Genomic DNA, 25,123 nt, shown 5'->3' with positions numbered 1-25,123 from the left:
GAGGGCAGTGCCCCCTCCAAAAAAACCTCCTAAAAAAAAAAAAAAAAAAAAGAGAGAGTTTTGTTATAGCACACATGTACTCACTGGAGAGACAGAGACAGGAAACGAGAAATCACTTCCCAGGGGTCATGGCCACGCCTCAGTCCCTTCTCCTCCATTCTCCTCTCAGGATTTGAGGGTACACACACACACACACACATACTCACACACACACACACACTCACACTCACACACGCCTGGCATGAATTTTAAGCTGCTGGGTCGGAGACTTAAACCACAATTGATTACATGGGAGTCCAGCGATGTAACCATTTCACCATCTGCTGGTCCCAGGTTGTCATTCTTTTTATGTATGAAACTTGTATTAAGCACCTATTCTTAGGCACACCCAGGCGTATGTGATTGTGAGTTGGATGGGCAGCTATGAAAGGTGAGTGAATATGGTCCTTAGAGAAGAGAGAAAGCTCAAGACGAGGGAAGAGTAACGTGTGCCGGAACCCAGGACACTCAGGGTCCAGAGACTAGAGTGAGCATTGCATACTCGGAGAGCAGGTTAGCTGTTACATAGCAGGTTAGTACAGTACGTTCAAGGGACAATATACAATATACAGTGATTTTCCTATGCAATTGGATTTTAAGGTAAAAATCACAGAGAGCTTTTTGTTGCTTTACTCTTCCTTAGGGGAACTCAGTGTAGCTAGATGAGTCAATCTAACCACGGCGACTATGTGTCGTTTTCTTTTTAAAAATAATAGTAATAGTAGTATTGTTGTCCATTGTTTGCCAGTACCAGGAATATCCTAAACATCGCGGTACTGTTGTTTTCGACATTTTCTGATGAGGAAATGAAGCTGCAGCAGGAAAGGCTGAGTTCACTGGCTTTATCAACCATGGCAGAGTCAGAACTGAAAGCCAGCCAGTTTGAGCCTGAGCCTGAGCCTGTGCTTTTACCATTTGCCCTGTTGAACTTCTTCCCTGTGGTATGCTTAATCAAGGTTCATTATTTCCAAATACAGCAGCAGGAGTGGGCACTTAGATGATGAGACTAATACATAGTTACAAGGAAATAATGTTGGTCAATACTAATGACATTTTTAAAAAAATAATTCAGTTGCAAATGAATGTTCCCTCCTAAATTATATTTGTTCAAAAATAATAAAGTCTGGGCTAGCCCTGTTGTCTAGTGGTTAAGTGAGCTGGATCCCATTTGGCTGACTGTGGTTCAAATCCTGGCCCTGGTGCCTTGAAAAAAATTCCAGGCACATGTGCATGTTTGCGCAAAATCCTGATAGGATGGAGAAATGGGGAGAAGGTATTAATTGTGGTGTGACATGCCTTGCTAGAGGGATCCTTTCTTTTTCTCCCTCTCTGTATGTCTTTGTGTGTTTCTCTGGCAATCTCACACAATTGGACAGTCTTTAAATATTTGAAGCTATATGGGACCAGCAGTTAGCATAATGGCTATGTCACTGGACTCCTATGTAGTCGACAGCAGTTTGAGTCCTGGACCCGGTGACTTAAACTCACGCCGGGCGTGTGTGTGTGTGTGTGTGTGTGTGTGTGTGTGTGTGTACGTGCCCAGGATCCCAAGAGGAGAATGGAGGTGAAGGGATTGCGGTGTGGCCATCCCCCTTGGGGGGTGATTTCTCACTTTCTGTCTCTCTCTCTCTCTCTGTGTGTGTTTCTGGCAAGTGCAGTAGCAAAAAGCCTCTCCAAAAATAAAAAAAAATTTTTGAAATATAAAGGTGATTTCATCAAAGGCCCTTAGGCTATAATAAAATGCCTTTATGTTTATGGGATTTTGAAGGTTAAGATTTTCCTCATTTTTGTCATGAATCTTGTCACTGAATGAGGTGTTTTAATAAAGAAACTTGTATGTCTGCAAGTACTTTGAATCAATCTATCTTTCTTTCTTTCTTTCTTTCTTTCTTTCTTTCTTTCTTTCTTTCTTTTTAATTGCAAGAGGCTGCATATACTTGCCAGAGAGACAGAGGGAAAAGCACCTTCAATGGTCACACTGTAATCACTTCTCCATTTCTCTATCCTATTGGGATCTGGGACACATACATGATCAGTGTTTTGGTGCCCCACCCCCCCAAGACTCTGGGGCAGGGATTCAAATCACAGTTGACCTTAGGGGACCCTGCTCCGTTAAGGATGAGGCTGCAGAGCTGGCCCCTTTTGAATTTTGTCTTTGAAAAATGTTTACACAAATACAGTTTTTTTCAGTGGGAAATACAGTTTCACACCAAATGTAGTAATTCATGTAATGTTTGAAATAAAATTTGAATTTGACCCCCAAAAAAAGTAATGAAAATACTATGCATTAAAATGTGCCTAAGATGAAAAGACAATCTCCCTAGCTAACTAAGAATCATCTAATTTTTCACTTGGTAATAATGATCAGTTCTTAGAAGTGACTTCTTCTTTTCAGGGAGCTTATCAATTTCTTTTTCTCAAGAAAATATAAGAGTTAAGTGCACTCTGCTATATCCATTTTGCTTCTCTTCTACTACGTAGCTTCTTTTTGGTTTTTCACTATGTTATGATTTCAACCCCCCCACCCCACCCCACCCCCTGCCGCCTCAGCCTCTCAGCTGGCGCTATAAGTGCTTATCACCTGCCGCTTCAGCCTCCCAGCTGGGACTATAAGTGCTTATCACGATGCCCAGCTGTTTTCCAGACAAGGTCTTGCTCTGCTGTCCCAGCCAGCCATGTGCTGCCAGTCCTGCCTCTGTGCCCGAGCTGCTGGCAGCGCAGGTGCACCCCACCATTCCTGGCCTTTCGGTTGGCCTAGGAGCCAGATCTGTGTCTCCCACGTGGTCTCGGCCTGTGTGGACAGTGTCTGAGCACATACCACTGAGCAGGATCTAGCTTTTGTTTTTAAAGGCATGATCTAGTTCTAAGATTGCCTTAGAATTTCATATAAGAATTAATAAATTACCTTACTTAAAATTTGTGTTCATTGTACATGTGGTAAAATGATCGAATCTTGTGATGACCATGTCAGGATTTATTGTTTCTCTTTATTCATAGGTACATTTGACATTTTATTCTTAAGAAAGGAACTGTCCAGCATTAGAGTGGTTTTAGAACTGTGTTTGCAGTAATAGTATGTTGGGCCAGCCCCGTAGCTCAGTAGTTAAGGAGACATATTCCACATGACCAGTCATGGTTCAGGGCCGCCCCAGCAGCTTGCAAAACACGCCAAGCCTGTGTCCATGTGTGCCCACGGGCACCAAGTATGTACATGCCCAAGTCCCAGTAGGGTGGAGAAATGGAGGAGATGGATTCCACCATGACCATGCCCCTGCTGGAGGGTGCTTTATCTCTCTCTTTCCCATCTGTCTCTGGCAAGCACATACAACCTCTAGCAATGAAGAAAAACAGTATCTATATCAGCTGTAATTATCAATAAATTTTTTTTCACATGTTGGCTGGTGTAGGAAGTTTGTGTATGTTCCTTAATTTAGACAGATGCTTCTCAAATTCCAAAACCCAACAAACCAAGTAATCGTGGTTTGTTATTTTTGCCTTGATTTTATATCAGGTCGGTAGTGTTAGTACAACTCTATGTGAACTGTAAGACATGTGTAGCCATTTTTCCCTACCTTACCGCCCGTGTCTCTCGTTTCTCTTCTTGTAGCGCTACGTTGCTGTTGGAGAACTGGGGAAAGCTACCGACACGCTGGATTCCACAGGGAAAGTAACGGAAGAAAAACCTTACGGTAGGAAGGGTATCTCGTATAGTCCTTTTTTTTTTTTTTTTTTTTTTAGCATTTAGAGAAAGTTCCTGTGAGCTCAAAATTTTAAAATAAATCTCTGGTTTGATAGTACTAGTGATTTTAGTTCTCAGTATATTTCTTTTGGTTCAGAAGATTGGAAATGATCACATTGTGGCTTATTTGGGATGTGTTTATGAATAAAGATTTATTATAAGTACTTCTTTTCCCATAATAAATTCTTCCCATGTTCAGAATTATTTCTCTGAATAACTCCCTTGCCAGAAACATTTATATCTAGGATGTAGGATATTCCCTAGTAAGTGAGAAACAAAGCAGATGTGCTCTCGTGTTAGATCTTGTCTGTATCTTGCCGTTTCTTTTTCTCCTTAAACCTTTAGGTCTCAGCCGTTGAAGTAAATGTGCCAGGTTTAGTATTTTAAAAGTAATCATTGGGTTGGGTGGTGGTACAGCAGGAAAATGAGACTCTGCAAGACTGACCCATTGGGAAGGTTCTCGGTTTGCGTTAAGACCTCCCTGGTCATGCTGGGCACACTTGTTCAACCCCTGATCTAAGGCTAGCGGAGCAGGGTGGATTGTGCTGTTAGGACTCTTTGGGGGGTGCTGTGTCTCTGTCTGTCTGCCTTATGGAAGAAATAAACTTTAAAGAAACTAATCATGGTGACCAGCAGATGACATGATAGTTGTGTTGCTGAACTCCCATGTAGTGGACCGCAGTTCAAGTCCCAGATCTGGCGGCTTAAAACTCATGCTAGGTGCATGCCTAGAATCCTGAGAGTATAATGGAGGAGAAGGGATGACGGCGTAGCCATCCTTTCTGGGGGGTGATTTCTTGCTTTTTGTCTCTCTGTCTCTCCAGCAAGTGCACGTGCCCTATAGCAAAAATCTCTCTCTCAAAAAAAAAAAAAAAGAAAAAAAAAAAAAAAAAAAAATCTTGGGACCACCAGATGGCATGTGGTTACATCACTGAACTCCCATGTGACTGACCGCGGCTTGAGTGCCAGACCCGGTGGCTTAAAACTCAGGCTGGGCGCATGTGTGTGGGTGTCCAAGATCCCAGGAGGAGAATGGAGAAGGGATAGCGTGGCCATTCCCCCGGGGAGTAATTGCGTGCTTTTGGTCTGTCTCTCTGGTGAGCACAGGCACCCTTTAGCAAAATCTCTTTAAACATTTTTTAAAAAACCCAAACTAGTCATGTCCCTGTGCTTTTGGAGTATGTAAAAAGATGTAGCTGAGGGCAAGCTACTTCTCTGGAAGTAAAGTAGAACTCATTGGAGTCCCCCTTCATTTTTCTACCTTTCCTTTTTTTCACAACTTTAAGAAAAGATTCATAAATGAAATGGTCTCCCAGCAACTCTCACAGAGTTTATGCTGTTTACAGTGCAGTAGTTCACTTGCATTATCTTGTCAACTGTTGTGAATTATTTGTATGGTGTCTGATTTTTCCTTTGTGTTTAATGTTATCACTTTCTAATTCGGCTGTAGGCAGTCTAACATCTGGTCTCCCCATGTTTTTGTATTGATTTCCTTATTATATATTACATATTATCCCTATGGTAAAACCAACCTTCTTCTCATGCATAATAGCTTCATTTATCCTGTTAACATTTATATGTAGCTTAGTATCCTGCTTGATTAATCAAGCACTATAATGGAAAGAAAAGTCACTGATTAATTTCAAGTCTTTTTAAAAATAGATATTAAATTATCTTTGAAATTTTTATTATCATCAAATAATTGAAATCCAACTGTAACCTTTAATCAGAATACTTTTAAGATTAAAGAGGTGGAGGGACCAACAGATGGCATAACGGTTAAGTTGCTGGACTCCCACATAGTCGGCCATGGTTTGAGTCCTGGACCCAGCATCTTAAAACTCACCCTGGGCACATGTCCATGTGTGCCTAAAATCCCATGGGGAGAATGGAGGATAAGGGATTGCAGTGTGGCCGTACTTAAATCGTTGTGAATGCAACAAGTACAGCTGCAGACTGATGCTGTATTAATGACTTAATACTAAAAAAAAAATCAGTGTATGTTAAAACTGGGCAAAAAATGCTTTGTGTTTAAGCATAAAATGGAGTTAAAGTCTAGCCTCAGGTAATTACCATAAACAGGCTTTTCACCTGCATGATCTGGCAGGCTTTCAGAAGTCAGGCAGTACACAGGGCAGTTCTCCAGTGTCCCATCATCTTGCACATTGCAGGGCATGTGGTTTCCCTGTCTCTACTCCACCCAGACATTGTAACAACCGAAAACATAATTCTTAGTTGAACTCTCAAGGACAATGTGTGTTCAGATAAAGTAAGGCAGTATACAGTCAATGACAAATGAATGCTCTGAAGTCATTTTGTCCCATCTAGGCAAGTAGTGCTTTTAGTGTTTCAGAGCTGAACGTTAGCACAGAGGAATAAGAAAATGAGTCTTTGGCTTCTTAGACTTAAAGTTCAAACTATATTAGCATAGTCCTTCCCATAATATCCTACCTCGTTACTAGATAGTGCTTTTCACTGTTTACAAATACATATTGTATTTGTTGATCCCGTAAGCCAGCAGTCCCAACCTTTTTGACACCAGGGACCAATTTTGTAGAAGACAATTTTTTCATGAGCAGGGGTGGGGAGGAGGGAATGAGTTCAGGATGACTCACATCACATTTATTTTGTACTTTACTTATATCATTATTATATGTAATATATAGTGAAATAACTAATCTAATTCACCATAATGGAGTGTTTACAGCTATTTCCCAGCAGTAGCATCACTACCTCAGTTCCATATCAGATCATCAGGCATTAGAAGCATGTAAGGAGCGTGCAACTTAGATCCCTCACATGTGCAGTTCACAGTAGGGTTCACGCTCCTATGAGAATCTAATCCTGCAGCTGATATGACAGGAGGCAGAGCTCAGGCAGCGAAGCTGGTGATGGGAAGTGACTGTAAATACGGATGAAGCTTCGCTCACTCACCTGCCGCTCACCTCCTGCTACTCGGGCCACAGACCAGTTATCAGTATTGGTCCATAGCCCAGGAGTTGGGGTGTCCCTGCCTTAAGCTGTGAAGTTAAAATCATGACTCTTGGATCTTCACTGTCTTTTGGTGTAATATGTGGCATATGGAACAAAACATTTAGTGTTTAACTAATAAGATGAGCGACAGAGGTGTTCTCAGAAGATGACTGTAGGTTAAGTCCAGAGAAAGGCAAAGCTTCTTCTTATCTTTGCTGCTCTTTTCTCGTCCTCATCTAGGTGGTAAGTCTCAGAACTGACGCCTGTCACTTGGGGGAAACACAGGGTCAGTGTGCTCATCTGTTCTTTAGTGAGCCCAGAATGTGAGGGATGTAGCTTTCCAGGCTAGTCGTGGGCCAAATTTCTGGAAAAGCATAGCTACTCCTGTATTAGGGGTGTTTTCTGACCCTCCTTTGGCTTATCCTGAGGCAAAAAAGATGTAAAGGCAGGGTAGGATCTCATGTCAGTCCCGTTTCAAACACCACCACCCCTTAGTCCTGACTTGAATGGAAGGTCTTCTCAGATGGCTGTAGTTAATATTCTTATGGAAGTGGCTCCTCTGGGACTGTGCGGTTTGGCTGTCCACACTTCAGAGGCTCATCCTGGAGGAAACTGAAGAGTTGAACTGGGTTTCAAACTGTGATTAAACAACTAGGGTACACACTGTAGTAGGGCTAGTGTGTAGCTGGGTGTCAATCTTCTTATGGTACCTTTTTTTAAATTAAAGTTTTTCGTTATAAAGTATTATACAAATAAATAAAAGTGAACAAAAAATAAATGTACTACTAAGTGTATCACAAAGCAAATACCCATGTAGCTATCACTGTAGTCAAGAAATAGAAGATTGCTAGAAACCACTCTCCCACCCCATCCCAGTCACTACCATATCCTGCTTTTCCAAGGATACTAACTTCCAACACTATGGTTATAGCCTAAATGGTACTATGGTATGGTTTGCTGATATTTGAACTTTATCTAAATGCAATTTCAACAGTATGTATCCTTTTATATGTGATTTCTTGATAGACATTTGAGTCATTCCCAGTGTGGGGTTTTATGAATAAAGCTGTTATGTATATTTCATGCCTGTTCTTTGGTAGACGTATGTACTCATTTCTCTTACATATATAACCTAAGTAGAATTGCTGGGGTATAGGGTAGATGTGTATTTTATTGTACTAGGAATTGTCAAATAATTTTTCAAAGTGGTTTATGAGTTGCACATTGCATTTCCACCAGCAATATCTAAGAATTCTACTTGCTCCACATCCTTGGCAATACATAGTATTAAAGTGTTTTTAATTTTGGCATGCAGCCAAGTACATAGTTTTATTTTAATTTGATGACTAATAAGATTCAGCACTTTATCATGTTTGTATTTGGCTCATTAGCTATCTTCTTTTCTGTGTTATCTATTCAGGCCTCTTTTCAATCCACCCCTTGCCCCCTGAATTTTTTTTTTCTTTCCCTGTTTTGCCTTTTTCTTACTGGTTTGTATGAGATCTTTATGTCTTTGTATTTGTACTCTTCTTTTGGTTATGTGTGTTGCAGATATTTTCTCCTACTCTGTGGCTGGACTTTTCCCCGTTTTACTTGTGAGTCTTAAAAAAGTTCTTAGTCTTAATTTAATCCAGTTTATCAATTCTTTTCACTTATGGTTAGTCCTGTCAGTGTCCTGTTTAAGAAAACTTACCCCCAAAAAGCACAAAAGTATTTTCCTGTTTTCTAGAAGTTCTTATAGCTTTGCCTTTCTCATTACATCTATAGCCCATTTTTCCCCATAGAAATGTCCAATTGATTCAGCACTTTTCCCCATTATTCTGCATTGCCTTTTTCGTCATAAATCAAGCACCATTTAGGCATCAGTTTGTTTGGAATCTGTTTTGTTACATTGACTGATTTGACTATCCATATGCTAAAATCATACTGTTTTAATTGCTATAATTTTAGACTAAGTCCTGTTATCTGGAGAAGCAAATCTTCCCATCTCTCTCTCTCTCTCTCTCTCTCTCTTTTTTCCCCCCTAATTTTCTACAGGACAAATGCACTTACCAGAGAGAGAGTGAGAAATCACCCCTCAGGGTGATGGCTATGCCACAATCCTTTTTCTAGTCTCCTCTCAGGATTTTGGACATGCATACACACATGTTGATCTATTATTTGAAGTTCTTTTTATAGCCTAGGTCCTTTGCATTTCCACATGATTTTTTTAGAGGTTTTTCCCCTCGGGTGCATGCGCTTGCTGGAGAGAAACAGTGAGAGAGAAAGTGAGAAATCACCCTCCAGGGGAGATGGCCAGGCTGCAATCCCTTCTCCTCCATTTTCCTTCAGCATGTACATGAATGCACCTGGCATGATTTTGTTTCTTTTTTTTTTCTTTAGGAGATTTTTGCCTTGGGTATGTGCATTTGCCAAAGAGAGAGAAAGAGACTCAGAGACAGTGAAAGGGAAAGTCAGAAATCACCCCCCGGGAGGGATGTCCATGCGGCCCCTATCCCATCTCCTTCTGGGATCTTGGGCGCACAGGCACACACTCCAAGAGTGATTTTGAAGCAACCAGGTCCAGAACTTGAACTGCAGTCGGCCTTGGGGGCTGATGAAACCACTACAGTCCAGCTGCATAACACTACGCCATCTGCTAGGCCCACAGCATGATTTTCAAACCACCAGGTTCAACACTTGAACCATAATTGGCCATGTCAAAGTCCAGCAACATAACTACTGTGCCATCTGCTGACACCTCCATGTGAAATTTTGAATGAGATTGGCACTTTTTTTTTGAGAGTTTTTTTTGCTATACGGTGCGTGCGCTCAACCTGAAAGACAGACAGAGACAGAGAGACAGAAAATTAGAAATCCCCCCCCCCCAGGGGGGATGACCATGCCACAATCCCTTCTCCTCCATTCTCTTGGAATCTTGGGCATGCACACACATGCGCGGTGTAAGTTTAAGCCACCAAGTCCAGGATTCAAACTGCAGTCGACTACGTGCAACATAGCCTTTACGCCAGTTGCTGGTCCCTGAGCTTGTCACTTTCTATGTACATGACACACACAAAGGTGGTACCCAAGTCCACTGAAATTTTGGCTGATACTTGAATCTATAAATCAATTTGGGAGAATTGACATCTTAACATTGAGTATTCCAATCCATTAAACAAGTTACATTTCTTTCTTTATTTAAGCCTTTAATTTCTTACAGCTCTAATTTTATAGTTTGCAGTATGTAGATCTTTCATATCATTCATATGTGAAATCCTTAAATCTTTGTATTTTTGATGCTATTATAAACCATTTTTTTAGAGGATTGTTTTTGGGGGGTGCATAGGGCATGTGAGCTTGCTGAATAGTGAAGAGACATTGAGAAGGAAGATGAGGAATCATCCCCCGGGGGGATGGCCGTCCCAACAATCTCTTGTCCTCCATTCTCTTTCTGGAATCTTAGGCACACATGCATATGTGCCTGATGTGATTTGCAAGCCATTAGGTCTGGGACTCAAACACGGCTGGCCTTGTGGAAGCCCAGCAACATAACTAATTCACCACCTGCTGGCCCCATAAACAGAATTTAAAATGTCAATTTCTGATCATTTATTGGAATATATAGAAATTGAGTTCGTTTTTGTATTTTGAGCTTTTTTTCAGTCTTATTTCATTCATTTATTAGTTCTAGTTGGTTTTTTAAAATTAATTATTTATTTTGCTTTCATTCACTGAAAATCATCACAGCATACAAGATGTAGTTTCCCATCCAGAATACACTGTAGAGTGGCTTAGTCATACATGTCATCATCACAAATAATTTTCCATTGTTTCATATATATATATATATATATATCCATCCTCCATATCCCCCATTTCTCACCCTCTGCCATATCCCACCCTTCTCCCACTCTATCTCTGGTATCTGTAGTTGCTTTCCATTCCTTTTTTTACTCTCACATTTGATTGGTTAACAAAATATCTTAATTGATCTAACTACTTTCAATGGCAAGTTCAGCTGATACACAAATATCTGTGAACAAATGTTTGACTTTAGGCATGAAACTGAGTAGAATGAATATACTATAAAATAGCATCTAGCTGAGGCTATATAGCTTACTGTGGTCTTTAAATAGGTGTTTTTTAATATGTTTTTAATTTCAAGAAAGGCAGTTATAGCTTTAATAAATCAAAATCAAAATTAAAAAAATGTTAAGATAACTTTGCTTAAGACTTAAAGCCAGGATGTAGGTTAGGATTCTGTTCAAATAGTAGTTACCTGGATCTGTCAACAATTCAAGAGAAGAAAAAATTTCGTTATCTCTGGACTATAAAGCATAGAAAAAGATCAGTTATTGTTTTAGTCAAAAGCCATAAAATTCTATTTCATCAGCTCAGTCTCATGTACTTAATCTAATTTCTGTTGTGGTTCAAGCTTTCTGTTTAAATTCTGGAAGATAATATTCAACTCTGGACTTTTCCCTACCATTAAGCTGGCCATTTTCCTAGATGTTTATTTTTGTGTGTCTGACTTTAATTTTCCTGATATAATCCTTCTTTCAGAACTTCTTGGAGAACTGATCCGGTGTCGGTAAATTCTTTCAGGTTTTGTTTATCTGGGAATGTTCTTGTCTTCTCTTCCCATATGAAGGATAATCTTGCCCGGTAAAATATTCTTGGTTGAAATTGTTTTTCACTCAACACTTTGAATATATTTGCCCATTCTTTCCTTGCTCACATTGTTTCCAATAAGAGATCTGTTATTCTGATGGGATAACATTCCTAGGTAACTTGTTTCTCTCTGGCTAGTCTGAGTACCTTGTCTTAGTCTGTAGTTTTGGTCAATCTGGCTATAATGTGTCTTGGAGAAGATCTTGGGTTGATTCTTTTTGGGGTCCTGTGTATTTCTTGGGTCTGGATCTTTGAATGCCTCTCTATATTTGAAAAGTTTTCTTGCAGGATTTCATGGAATAGATTTTCAATGCCCTTATTAGTCTCTTCACCTTCTGGGATACCAATTATCTGGATGTTTGGATGTTTGATGGTATCTAGTATTTCTCATATATTATTCTCATTTTTTGGATTATTTTCTCATTCTTTGTGGTGGATTTTTTTTTAGGCCGGCAATTCTGTTTTCTACATCTGAGATTCAATCTTCTGTTTGATCTGGTCTGCTTTTAATACTTTCAAGGGAGGTTTTGATTTCATGTATTACAGCCTTCATCTCTAACAGTTCTGTCTGATTCTTCTTTATGGTGTGCATTTCCTCTTTCAGATTGTGCAAGAACTTCCTCACCTCGTGGAGCTCCTTGGCTCTATTCTCCTGCCTCTTTTGGAATTCATTGTCTCTTTTCTCTTGCATCTTTGTTAACTTTGTCACTATGTATATTCTAAATTCTTTATCAGACATTTCCATTGAACTGTCTGTAGATGAAGAGTTATTTTTTCCCTTGGAAGAGATGTATTTTCTTGCTTTTCCATATCTCTTGTGACCCTGTGGTGATTTCTAATCATCTGATGGATGGTGTGTTTCTCTCTAATTCTTGGAGTTCAACCTGAGTGTTCAGGAGCATGCAGAAGGAGGTGATCTGCAATCTCTTTGCTGTTCCGTTTCTATCCCTTTGTGCAGCAGATACAGTGGGTATTGAGGAATATGTTAACCCTAATAGTATTTGGATGTTTGGCTGTGGTTCCCTTAGACCCGTCTAGACACTCAGTGAAAGGAGATTGAGGAGCAGAGTGATGAGGTAAAAGAAAAAGGGGAGAGAGAGGGAGAGAGAGAGGGAGGGAGGGAGGGAGGGGGAGAAAGAGAGAAAGAGAGAAGTAAACAAAGAAAAAATGACCAAAAATTAATTAAAAAAAAGAACACAAAAAATTAAAAACCACATAGCGCACTCACAGCAGCAGTGGAGCAGTCTTCTTCTGAAGGCCTGCCCCTGCCCATTGCCTTTCCTAGAGGGGAGGGGAAAAGGGGGCTATTAGCAAGATAAAGGAAGTTCTGAAAGCCATGAGAATATTTTACCTTAAAAAAACATTTTTTTAAGGAAAAATTACCAAAAAAATGAGAAGACAGAGAGAGGCAGAGAGACAGAGGACGAGTTTGGGGACTGGAGGCTGAATTATCAGTAGAAAATATTTATCTCTCTTTTTCCTGAAATCACTAGTTCTCAGCAGCAGTGGAAGAGTCTTCTTCTGAAGGCCTGCCCCTGCCCCTTGCTTCTCCACTCAAGTTTGGGGGCTGGAGGCTGAATTATCAGTAGAAAATCTTATTTCTCTTTTTTCCCTGAAATCACTCTAGTTTAGTTGTTTTTGTATAGATTTCTAATTAGGGCGGGTCTTATGTAGACCTGTTCCCAGATCTAGATTAGATTAGCCCTACTCCTGTGTTTCTGTTGGGGTTTCTACTGAATGTCTTGAGTATCCGCAGAATTTCTTCATCCCAGATTCTTACTATTTTTAACTCCCTAGTTTAGTTAAATCTCAACAACTATATCGTAAGTTCACTGGGAGAGTCAGTACATTTTCAGCAAATAATGATGTATAATATGATATTGTATATGTTAATTTTGTGAGAGTGATTTTAAAATTAATTTTGAATGAGTGTTGTCACATTGATGGATTACTAAGTTTTACTAGACAAAGAAAGTCCTGTGACTTATACGTATGTGTTTTGTGTTTTTTTTTTTAACCAAATGTACCTTTTTTGCTGATTAATAGTTACGCTTGCTATGGAGATTTTATTCTTTATTTCTCTTTAAGTGCTTTGGAAGTGAGTCTTTATTCTTATATCATAAAACAAATATTATCATTTGAGTTAGAGTAATATCATGTTTTTATATAAAGCTAGCATGCTTCACTACACACCCAGGTACCACCAGCTTAGCTTTTTCTTTTTTTAATAATAGAATAACTTGCTTTCTGTCTGGTGAGTCCAATATTAGATGAATGGTTGGGTGAGGTGACTTTTAAATGCCCTTAAACCTTGAGATTCTATTATTCTTCAGCAAATTAATTTTTGCAAGAATGTCTTGAGTGCCATCATAATAGTATACATTATAAAAGAAGAAAATCTGTCTTTGCCTATAAAGGAGCTCAGAAAATCATTGGTGAGACAATTCCTTTCTATAATATATACATTAGTTAAAAGCTATGTAAGATTAATTGCAGCATGAACAGCATAAACCACACATGTCTAAGATATTAAGTCAGAGAAAGAGACAATGTGACAGAAGTAGAATGAGAAAGAACACAGCTTGTCATCTTGTTTGTGGGGGGATCTCAGTAAAAGGGAGCCTCCAGAGCAGGGCAAAGGGGTACATTTTTGCTGGAGTGTCAGTAAAGAGACCAGCCTCGCAGAAGTAGGAAGCCGTTTGGCTTTGTATCTAAAACATATGGCTAAATTATGAACGATTGCGTTTTTATTTTAACGAGTGCCATCATGGTGGTAGCATTGGCTGTCTAGATTTGGAAATCTTAGGTTTGCGTAATTATGGTACCGTCAGTAATTATGTCGTCATGTTGCAGTGAAATGAAAATTTTTTCATGGGAAAGCCTGCATTTGTATCATGAGATACATCTGTTTGAGAAACAGCATAAACAGAACAGCCATCTGAGATCTGTGTTTTGGAGCTACTAGGTGTTGGAGAAATTCTTTTGAGTTATGTTGTTTAGTAGATTCTAGTCCTGTGTTTTTTTATCCTTTAAGGGTCAAGGTCACTAAAGGGAGGGTCTTGTTGGGCTGATAGTGAAATCTGGACACAGATTTCCATGCTCTTTTTTTTAGTTGTTATTTTGGTGTTAGAACAGTGATTCAAAGCACATTATTAGTTTTTGTTTAATATTGTTCAAGTAAAATAAAGTGTAACATACATATAACAGAATAAAAAGTCTAAATACATTTCTACATTATGATAAAAGCATTGTAATGTCTTCCCTTTGACTGTGACCTAAACAAGTTACAGAATATTTTGGGAATCAGCAGTTGGCATAATGGCTATGTTGCTGGACTCCCACGTAGTCGACCGCGGTTCGTGTCCTGGACCCGGTGGCTTCAAACTCACGCTGGGCGCGTGTGCGTGCGTGCCCAAGATCCCGAGAGGAGAATGGAGGAGAAGGGATTGCGGCGTGACCATCCCCCCGGGGGGTGATTTCTCGCTTTCTGTCTCTATGTCTCTCTCTGTGTGTCTGGCGAGCGCACGTGCCCTATAGCAAAAAACCTCTCAAAAAAAACCAAAAAAACACAAATTACAGAATATTTCTATGATTTTATTATTGAATATGAAATATGTATAAAAACTTATTTAAAGTATGAAAATTTTTGCTATTGAGACCAGCAGATTGGCATAATGGTTATGCCACTGGATTCTCCCATAATCCACCGTGGTTCGAATCCTGGACCCAGCAGCTTAAAACTCGCACCAGGCACATGTGCATGTGTGCCCAAAATTCCGAGAGGAGGCTGGAAGAGAAGGGGTTGCAGCATGGCCATACCCACTAAAGGATGATTTCTCACTTTCTGTCTCTCTGGCTCTTTCTGTCTCTCCAGCGAGTGCAGTGCCCTATACCAAAAACCTCTCTCAAAAAACAAACAAACAAACAAACAAACAAAAAACCCTCAGTATTTGTGTGTCATAGTTTTCAGGGTTTTTTTAGAATTATTTTTATTTAACTTTATTATTGATAGTAGTATTAGGGTATTAGTTAATTTTAGAGAAAAAGAGGGAAAGTGAGAATGCAAGCCAGCAGGTTCGGGATTCAAACTTCAGTTGGCCATGTGGGAGTCAGTGCCCTTAACCACCAGACCACCTACCAGCCCATAGTTTTCAGTTTTTAAAAGTAGAGAATTGTACTTTAATATGTACCATTTAAAAAAATATATCAAAAGCTGAAACATGACTAAGAATATTAAAAATTGTATGTATACGTTTTCATTTAAAATTGTCTAAAACATTTTTATACAATGCTTAGTAAACATGCTAAGATTTTATGCATATATATATATATTTTTTTTTTTTTTTGCACCGATTTCTTTTTGAAGCTGACCAAGAATTCATTTAAAAGAAGGCAGAGGGCCAGTAGGTGGTGTGGAAGTTAAGGCAGATGGATCCCATGTGGCTGACTTCTCAGTTCAAGTCCCAACCGCAGCGCCCTAAGAACATGGCAGGCATATGTCCGTGGGTGCCCAAAAATCTCTAGAAGAGAACGGAGGAGAAAGGATTGCTGCCTGGCCATTCCTCCTGGAGAGTGGTTTCTCTGACTCTGTCTCTTTCTGGGGAACACATGTGCCCTAGAGCAAAAACTAGAAAGAGAAAGAGAAAAAAATTCCAAGAGAAGAGAGGAGACAGATAAGTGCATCTTTACTTGAGAGAAAGTTGAATTTGAATGTGTAAAATTGATGTCATAATATAGAACAGTTTTAAAATTTTAAAGCAATTTAAAATGTAGACAATTCTTGATCATCTTCAGTACCACATTAAGTCATTTATAATATCTGAAGCATAGAGAAACTTAAAAAAGAACTTTGGATATTATTTTTCTGCTTACTTTCTAGTCAGCTCATTATGATCATTTTAAGACCATTTTTATAACTAATGTATTTTCCCTGGGTCTCCTGAAGACCATCATAAGAACCAGCTACATGTACATGAGATGATGAGATCATTTTTATTGGAGGAAAATATGATAGCAAAGAATCTACCTCTTTTCAATGAGGTAGGATTTGGTCTGCAAGACATACACTGTATAATATATGCTTTATTAGGAAAAAAAAATTTTTAAGAGAGTTTTGCTGTAGGGTGCATGCTTTCACCCGAGAGACAGAAAGGGACAAAAAGCAAGAAATCACACCCCAGGGTGGATGGCCATTCCACAGTCCCTTCTCTATTCTCCTCTTGGGATCTTGGACATGGACATAAACGTGCCCTGCATCAGTTTTAAGCCAACAGGTCCAGGACTCAAACCATGGCCAAACTATGTGGGAGTCCAGTGACGTAACCATTATACCATCTGCTGGTCCTAGAACAAAAAATTTTAATGAATCTCCAAAGCTGTTGATGCTGTAAAAACAGCACATGTACTTCTGTGATTGTTTTAGTGTTGTTTTTTTGTTCATCTTTTGCAGATAAAATAACACAAGAAGATATTGAAAACATTCTTCAGAAATTTACTGGGAATATAATGCAAGTACCCCCTCTGTAAGTTCAACTATTGAATTCAAGTAAACATTTAATTTTATTTTCCAGTGATTGACATCAATGTAAGTAAAATAAATGGGCCTCTTTTTACTTTATGGTGAAGTAAGTTTTATATCTGACATAGCAAATAATCAAGTAAAGGTAAACTAGATTTTTGGGACCAGCAGGTGGTGTAATTATTACATCCAGCAATGTAATAATTTGAGTTCCAGACTCGGTGACTTGAAACATGCTAGGCTCATGTGCATGTGTGCCCAGAATCCCAAGAGCAGGGAGGAGAACGTATTGTGACATGGTCATCCTTCTGGGGGTTGATTTCTTGCTCTCTGTCTCTCCGTTTCTCCCTGTGACTGGCAATGCTCTCTGTCTCTCCGTTTCTCCCTGTGACTCGCAAGCACCCTATGGCAAACAAACAAACAAGCAAAAAAAACAACCAACAAACACAAACAAAATGGTAAGCCAGAGTTTAAATAGTATGTGGAGTTTCTGACTCTAAAAGGCAGTGGTGGAATGTGGTCTCCTCTGTCCTTGGGTGTTGCCGCAGCTGTCATCTGTGCTATTTGTCATTTACCAGCTTTTCTGATTCTGTCTACAGGCATCAGGGAAGTTCTGGAGCCTAGAAATGTCTCTTTTCCTAGAATTGCCAGGCAGGGACCAGTCTAGCCTCATGAAGGCGTCAAAGGTCAATTCAGAACCCTGCACTTGGGCACTGCCTGCTAAGTGTTGGCCCAGAATCTTTTGCCACTGTTCTCTGCACCAAATGAGAAAGATGAGGTTTTTAACATATAAAAATGTAGGTATACCGCTTTACGCCTTGTATTAGTTTGTTTAGGCTGCTATAACAAAATACCTAAACCAGGTCACTTATACAGAAGTTTATTTCTCACAGTTATAAAGGCTGGGAAGTCCAATATTAAGGTGCCGTTGGATTCTCTGTCTGGCGAGGGCCCAGTTTCTCATTGATGATGACTTCTCACTCTGTCTTCAGGTGGAGAAAGGGACAAGGCAGCTGCCATGAAATCTTTTACAGGGCACTAACCCTTTTTATGAAGTCTCTGCTCTATTAACTAACACTTCCACCAAATTTCATTTTCTAAAACCACTACCTTCAAGGTTAGGATTTCAACATATTAATTTTTTTTTGGAGAGGTTTTTGCTATAGGGCGCGTGCGCTCGCCAGACAGACAGAGAGAGACAGAGAGACAGAAAGCAAGAAATCACCCACCAGGGGGGATGGCCACACCACAGTCTCTTCTCTTCCATTCTCCTCCTGGGATCTTGGGCACGCACGCACACGCGCCCGGCGTGAGTTTAAGCCACCGGGTCTGGGACTCGAACCGCAGGCGACTACGTGGGAGTCCAGCAACATAGCCATTCCGCTAACTGCTGTTCCTTCAACATATTAATTTTGGGAGGAGGTACAAGCATTCAGACCATATTCACCATTTGACCATATTTTTATGCATATTACTATTTTAAGGAATTTACTTCTTTTTAAAAAACGGCCAAATGTTTATAGGATATGTCCATATAAGTTACTAATATTTCTTTTAAAATTTAGTATTTATCTAATGTTTTAAAATCTTAGTTTTTTTTTTGGGGGGGGCAGTAGATGGCATAATGGCTACGTTGCTGGACTACCATGTAGTTGATCGAGGTTTGAACTCACTCCCGGGCCTGGCAACATAAACTCACGCCGGGTGCATGTGTGTGTGTGCCCAAGATCCCGAGAGGTGAAGGGAGAAGAAGAGATTGCAGCGTGGCCATCCCCCCGGGGGGGTGTTTTCTAGCTTTCTGTCGTTTTGTCTGTCTCTGTCTTTCTGGCACTCGCTCTATAGCAAAGACCTCTCCAAAAAATAAATAAATAAATAAAATTAAAATTAAGTAAAATAATTAAAATCTTAGTTTTTGCAACTTAAATATTGATAGGGAACTGTTTTTCGTGATTATCTCTCAAATGTAAAGATTTAAAAGTTTTGGCAAGGCCTGAGTAAATATCCTTTTGTATCATTGTTAAAGTAAATTAATTAATTTTTATTTGTAAGAACCATTTATAATTTTCTTTACTATAATAATTCCAAAGATAATTTGTTTATCGATGAATAAAATTTTGTCACACACTGGGCCAGGTAGGTGGCATGGTGGTTAAGGCAGCTGGTTCTCACACAATCGACTGCCTGGTTCCTGTCCTAGCTCCAGCAGCTTGAAAAACATGCCAGGCACTTGTGCATGTGTGTCCCAAATCCCAAGAAGAGAATGGAGGAGAAGGGATTGTGGTGTGATCATCCCTCCTAAGGGGTACCTTACTCACTTTCTCTCTCTTTCTCTTTGGTGAGTGCATGTACCCTACAGAAAAATTTTAAAATGTTTTTTTGCCACACAAAACTAAGATCTGGTGAGTAGATTATTTGCGTAATAATGAGTATTATTATAATAGAAACTGTTTCAAAGAAATACAGTTGAAATCATTATAGCCAGAGACTACTTACTAAAATTGTCACCTCAACACAGAATGAGGACAAGTAAAGAGAAGGCACTGACAGACCATCTCCAGGAAATGGTTAAAGAATAAAAATAACAACACTGCTTATTGAGTCCCAGGATAAGCTTCTGTTCTTCTCAGAGGTATTTAGGAGCTCTATCCTCGACAGCATTGTGGAACAGACTGAAAGAAAAGTTAGTTCGTTTTCTCTGGAGTATTTTCAGTGTAAAAGGCTGCGAGTCATCTTTCTTTTACTTGCCATACTCTGGAATTATTATCAATCTCTCTGAATTCTTCCTCTCTTTTTTCTTATCTTGGTAGCTATTCTGCATTAAAGAAAGATGGACAGAGACTTTCAACTTTGGTGAAAAGAGGTGAAGTAGTAGAAGCAAAACCTGCCAGGCCTGTTACCGTATATAGTATTTCTCTTGAAAAATTTGAGCCACCGTTTTTCACATTGGGTAAGATGGAGAAACTTTAAATCACTTGTACTTATATATAACTTTACCTTATATTTAGCTATTTCTGTGTGATTTTTTTTTAATGGATCCTTAAGGTATTGGAGATGGTTTTTGTTTTTGTTTTTAAATTTGACGAGGGTGAGGATTTGGCAACACATTTAATGAGATATTATATGACTAAGTTGAGTTTTTATATCTTATATTTTGTTATTTTACTATAATGTTGGAAGTAACATACCTTGGATTTCTGTGGAGAAAAATAGGTAAGAAGTATGTATTTTCAAAATTTTATTATCTTACAGATGCCTTTCCTTCCTCTTTGGCTAGTATCTAATAGATTCAGTTTTAGAATTGACATTAGCTTACACTTTTAAAACAGAGTATTTTTAATTTTCACCAAAGAAAATCTACGAGTAAATTGATTTTTTGTCCCTTTTCATTATCACAAGTTACTACTAAAACCCCGAATATATTGTTAAGACAGAAATGCATTCTTGGACGTGTGGTCACACATTGTTTTCCTTTTATGAAGAGAGAAGGAGAGAGAGAGAGAGAGAGAGACATTTTTGGTGGGATCTCATCCTGTCATGGTCCTCTTCCCCAGCTCCCAATTAGCTATGATAGCAGGCATGCACAGCTGCACTGGTGTGTTCAGCTCAGCCTGGGAACTGAACCCAGGCCTTCTGTGTGGCTTCAAGTCTTCCATGTGCCTTCCAGCCTCCCAAGTGGTGAAGCTGTCTATGTACCACCATGACCGGGCCGTGTGGTCACATTTTAATTCAGGTTATCAATTTAAAACAAATTTAAAATCAAGAAGTTAATTTTATTGCTTAGAAAATTTATTATCTTAGTTGCTGGAAGAGGTTTTAACTGAAGGACCTGAGAGTAGTACATCAGTAAAACTTGATGCTCTGCAAGACTGACCCACATGGGAGCATTCCTGATTCACGTCCCAGACACCTCCCAGAATGTGCCAGGCTCATGCATGCCCATGATCCAGCTAAGGCTGGAGGTGGGTTGCATGTTGGGGATGCTGTCTTTGGCTGTCTCTCATGGAAGAGAAAAATAAATAGGTAAATAAATAAACTTGCTTCTGAAGCTGTAATCATGTAAGAGTTTTAAAGAATCGAACACTGTGGTCCTTTTTAAAATTAATTCTAAATTCCCTTAAATTGATCCCACCCTTAATTTCACAGTGCATACGGAACATTCGTACTTTCCGAAATAATTTCCTGGGACCAGCAGATGGCATAATGGACATCGTTGGACTCCTACATAGCTGACCACAGTTTGAGTCCCAGACCTTCGAAGCTTGAAACTTGTGCCAGGCATGTGTGCATGTGTGCCCAAAATCCCAAGAGGAGAATGGAGGAGAAGGGATTGTGGCATGGCTGTCTCTCCTGGGGAGTGACTTCTTGCTTTCTGTCTCTCTAGAGAGTACATGTACCCTATAGCAAAAATCTCTCTTACAAAAAGGGGGAGGATAATTTCCCAAAACTTCTTTTTTTAAGCTTTGTCATTTCCCCCCCCTCAGGCATTATTATTTATCGATAGTATATATTAAGTTCCTGTAGAAAATGGTTTTGTATAATTATAAATGAAAAGTCACTCCTTTTATAAAATTTCCTCGTTCAAAAATGACAGATGATGAAAAAAGCACACCAAAAAATATTTTGCTCCATTTCATGAAAATGTAACAGCTGGTTTGGCAGAGTAGATATTATCTATGAAAGTAAGAGAAACAAAGTTTTTTTTATTGCATTTAAGTCATAAATTCTCTTATTTTGTTGACTAGAGAGTGTAAAAGGCCAAAAGAAACATCTTTCACCAAAGTCAAATATAGTGCAAGAAATTTAGCACACTTACCTTTGAGGGCAATGCTCATTTTTATTTCAGAGTGGCCCCCAACTATGAACTGATAGAAAAAAGAAAAGAATAAAAACCCCAAGTAGTGACTTTTTTTTTTTTAATTGCATGAAGTTATGTGTGCTTGCCAGAGACAGAGAAAAAGATCGAGAAGAGAGGAAGCACACCTTAAAGTGACATGGTCACACCTCAATCCTTTCTCTTCCATTTGCCATCCTTTGGAGATTTGGGGCAAACACAAGTGCCAACATATTTTTCAAGACAGGTGCTGGGATTCAAACCAAAGGTTGACCACATGGGTCCAGCTCCTTTAACCATTAGGCTACAGGCTGGCTCACAGGGTGAATTTTGATTGATTCCCCCAAATGACTTTATTCATATAACTAGAAAAAGCTAGAATGTAGTCCTTTTGTGTGGAACTGTGGCAGCTTTTTTTATTATGTCTTGCCAATGTATAAAAATAATGCAGAGCCCAACTCTCAGCCTATAAACTTGCTATTCTGTGTTAAGAAGATGTTTAGATATACATGCAGTTCTGGGGCATGGTGTTCTTTTAACTTCTATCCTGATTTTTTCAAGAATATTTCCAAGAGAATGTTTAAATATTCTGTGTTCTGTATAGTATGATTCCCCAAATAGAATTTTTATCACTGTGAAAAGGGACTTTTTTTCCTTTTTGGTTGATTGGTTGTATTTTTTCGAATGTACCAATTTGAAAGTATTTTTTTTAAATTTGCAGCTCATGATAGCAGAATTGAGGATTCTAACTATTTAAAACCTATGAAATGAGCAAGTTATACAAATTTGAAAATATTTTTTAAAACTCTAGTGTTATTGCTAGCAAAGCTAAGATTTCTAATTATTAAAGCCTATTAAATGAACAAGGCTGAAGTAATAAAGTGGTATGACTAGCCACTTAATTTAAAATCTGTTGGTGAGTTTCTGCTGTTTGCTTTCTCCACACTCTTGACTTTTCAATCTTACAAACACATATGCTACAGGATGAATAATTTATGTTTTGGCACATTAATATTTTATCACTCAATTGTTTGCATAGTGCATTTTTACATTTGTTTAGGGGCATCATTTCTATGTAAAGTGGATTTCATAGGAGGTTCGCCATTTACCATGTCACTGTTAACATTCCAGATGTTGAATGTGGAGGAGGTTTTTACATCAGGAGCTTGGTCAGTGACATTGGCAAAGGTAAGCATAAAACTGAATTCTGAATTATCATTTAGAGAGTAATACTCCTTTCTGAGGGGAAGAAGGAATTTTCTGTTTTCCATATTTCTGAGCACTGGCCTGAGGATCTGACCTCTCACAGCCTTCAACTCAGAAGCCATTGTAGGTTTATAGCATGTAATTATCAGCCTCAGCAGCTGCAGTGAAATGCTTGTAATGGGGAAGAAGAGAAAGAGAGGAACAGAATAATGAAGGTAAGGGCCAGAATTTTTTCAGGTACAAAACATTTTAGCCCAGAAGTAGGGGTCAGAAAAATGATGTATCCTTTTTAAAGTTACTTTCATTGATATAAATAATATTTTTAAAAAGCTGGAAGCCATAATCTTACAAACAGCCAGAAAAGTTTGTGTCTGGCTTTGCCATTTCCGGGCAGTTGAGACACTGGGTGGGTCACACTATCTCATCTGCAAAATGAGGGTAACACTGACCTCATGGAGTCGCTTCCTGAGTTAAATAAGAGAAATACATGTTCTTGGTAGACTCGAAAGCAACTTATCAGGTGAACTACGAAATACTATTTTGCTGCTTAATCATTTCTTTATCTTAAGGCTCTTGGTTCTTATATTGGATTATTCATTTTACTTTTTGAATGATTTTAAGAAATTTGAGTTCAGTGCATTTGTCATTTGAAAAATTACAAGTACTGAATCATTTGATTTGTCTTCTGGACTTTTTTGGTTGTTTTTTTTTTTTTTTTTTTCACCTTTTGTCGCTGTAGAACTTGCTTCCTGCGCCAGCGTACTAGAGCTGACCCGAACCAAGCAGGGACCGTTTTCACTAGAACATGCCCTTCCTGAAGACAGATGGACGATTGCTGACATCGCACAGTCTCTTCAGCACTGCACAGCTCCTCTCCCACCAGAGTTGGCACTGAAAAAACAAAAACCCGAGGAGTCTAATGAACGGGTTTTGAGCTGTGACTACATAACCCTAAATGAGTCAAAGGGAGGAGGTGATGTAATTAAGACATCTTGAGATTGGCTTAGTAGTGTGGTCATTTCCTAGTCGACACTGAAGCCTGTGTGCAGATGCAGAGTGGAAAATGACATGCATGAGACAAACATCTATTGCTAACTTTTTTTTTTTTTTTTTTTTGCATGAAGGAAAATGTCCATCATTTGCGGTTTCTGTGACATACACTTTATTTGCTATATACATGATAAATGTTTAGTTTTTTGTGTACTGCAGAATGTTCTTTTAGAATGTTTTTATGTTGTTAAATATGAGTATGATTAGATTTGGGGAAATTAGCTTTCTGAATTTGATCTTCAGTCTTCTGTAAAAGCTGAACAGATTTTTTAATTGAAAAAATATACAAGCTACATGTTTCTTCATTTTCACCAAAGTGAATCTAATTTAGTGTTATTTTGACTTTATTTAGGCTTCCCTATAGTTCCCTTGTATTGAAATTCTTTAGCTGTGTTTGAAATAGCCATTATTGAAATTTCTTGTGTTTTGGAGAGTTTCTTATTATTAAAAACATATCTTTGATAAAACTGTACTCATTTAGTAATAGCTGTGTTCATTTTGGTCTTAGAATCAAATACATTTTATAATAAATATTTTAAATGGACCAAATTAGTGCTGCTACCATTAGCTGGATGTAAATAGAAAACAAATATTTAATTAAATTATCTTCTCCTCTACCATTAGGGGAGAAGATAGCGATTGTAGCTTTGGATTTTGGCACCTCTGAGATTCTTTCTTGGTAATTTCATTAACACAGTCAACCACTTTGTACCAAGTTAATAAATAACATAGTTATTTCACTTGAACTAATGAATGTGTCTTCAATTAAAAATTTCTTCTATCCATTTTTGATTAGCGTGTATATCTCCTTTTCTAAATTTTTTTAAGGGTTTTTTTTTTTTTTGAGAGGTTTTTGCTATAGGGCGCATGTGCTCACCAGACAGAGAGAGAGAGACAGAAAGTGAGAAATCATCCCCCAGGGGGGATGGCCACACCACAATCCCTTCTCCTCCATAATCCCTTCTCCTCCATTCTCCTCTCGGGATCTTGGGCACACATGCACACGTGTCCGGCATGAGTTTTAAGTCACCGGGTCCGGGACGCGAACTGCGGTTGACTACATGGGTGTCCAGCGACATAGCCATCACACTAACTGCTGGTCCCAGCATATATA

The 25,123-nt window shown here is 38.9% G+C and overlaps 1 protein-coding gene across 1 annotated transcript in view; it reads left to right on the top strand.

Moving 5' to 3' along the window:
- Nucleotides 1-24,599, top strand: part of TRUB1 (TruB pseudouridine synthase family member 1) — a 50,176-nt gene extending 25,577 nt beyond the window's left edge. Inside the window, exons 4-8 of the mRNA XM_006165119.3 lie at nucleotides 3,647-3,728; nucleotides 16,854-16,926; nucleotides 19,730-19,869; nucleotides 22,885-22,941; nucleotides 23,699-24,599. Coding sequence (XP_006165181.1) covers nucleotides 3,647-3,728; nucleotides 16,854-16,926; nucleotides 19,730-19,869; nucleotides 22,885-22,941; nucleotides 23,699-23,955 — 609 coding nt within the window. The 3' untranslated portion in view covers nucleotides 23,956-24,599. The remainder of the gene's footprint in view (nucleotides 1-3,646; nucleotides 3,729-16,853; nucleotides 16,927-19,729; nucleotides 19,870-22,884; nucleotides 22,942-23,698) is intronic.
- The last annotated feature ends 524 nt before the right edge of the window (nucleotides 24,600-25,123 follow it).

The sequence above is a fragment of the Tupaia chinensis genome, unplaced genomic scaffold (assembly GCF_000334495.1).
Source record: "Tupaia chinensis unplaced genomic scaffold, TupChi_1.0 Scaffold143797_1, whole genome shotgun sequence".
Lineage (NCBI taxonomy): Eukaryota > Metazoa > Chordata > Mammalia > Scandentia > Tupaiidae > Tupaia > Tupaia belangeri.
This window is presented reverse-complemented; position numbering and strand designations above follow the sequence as displayed.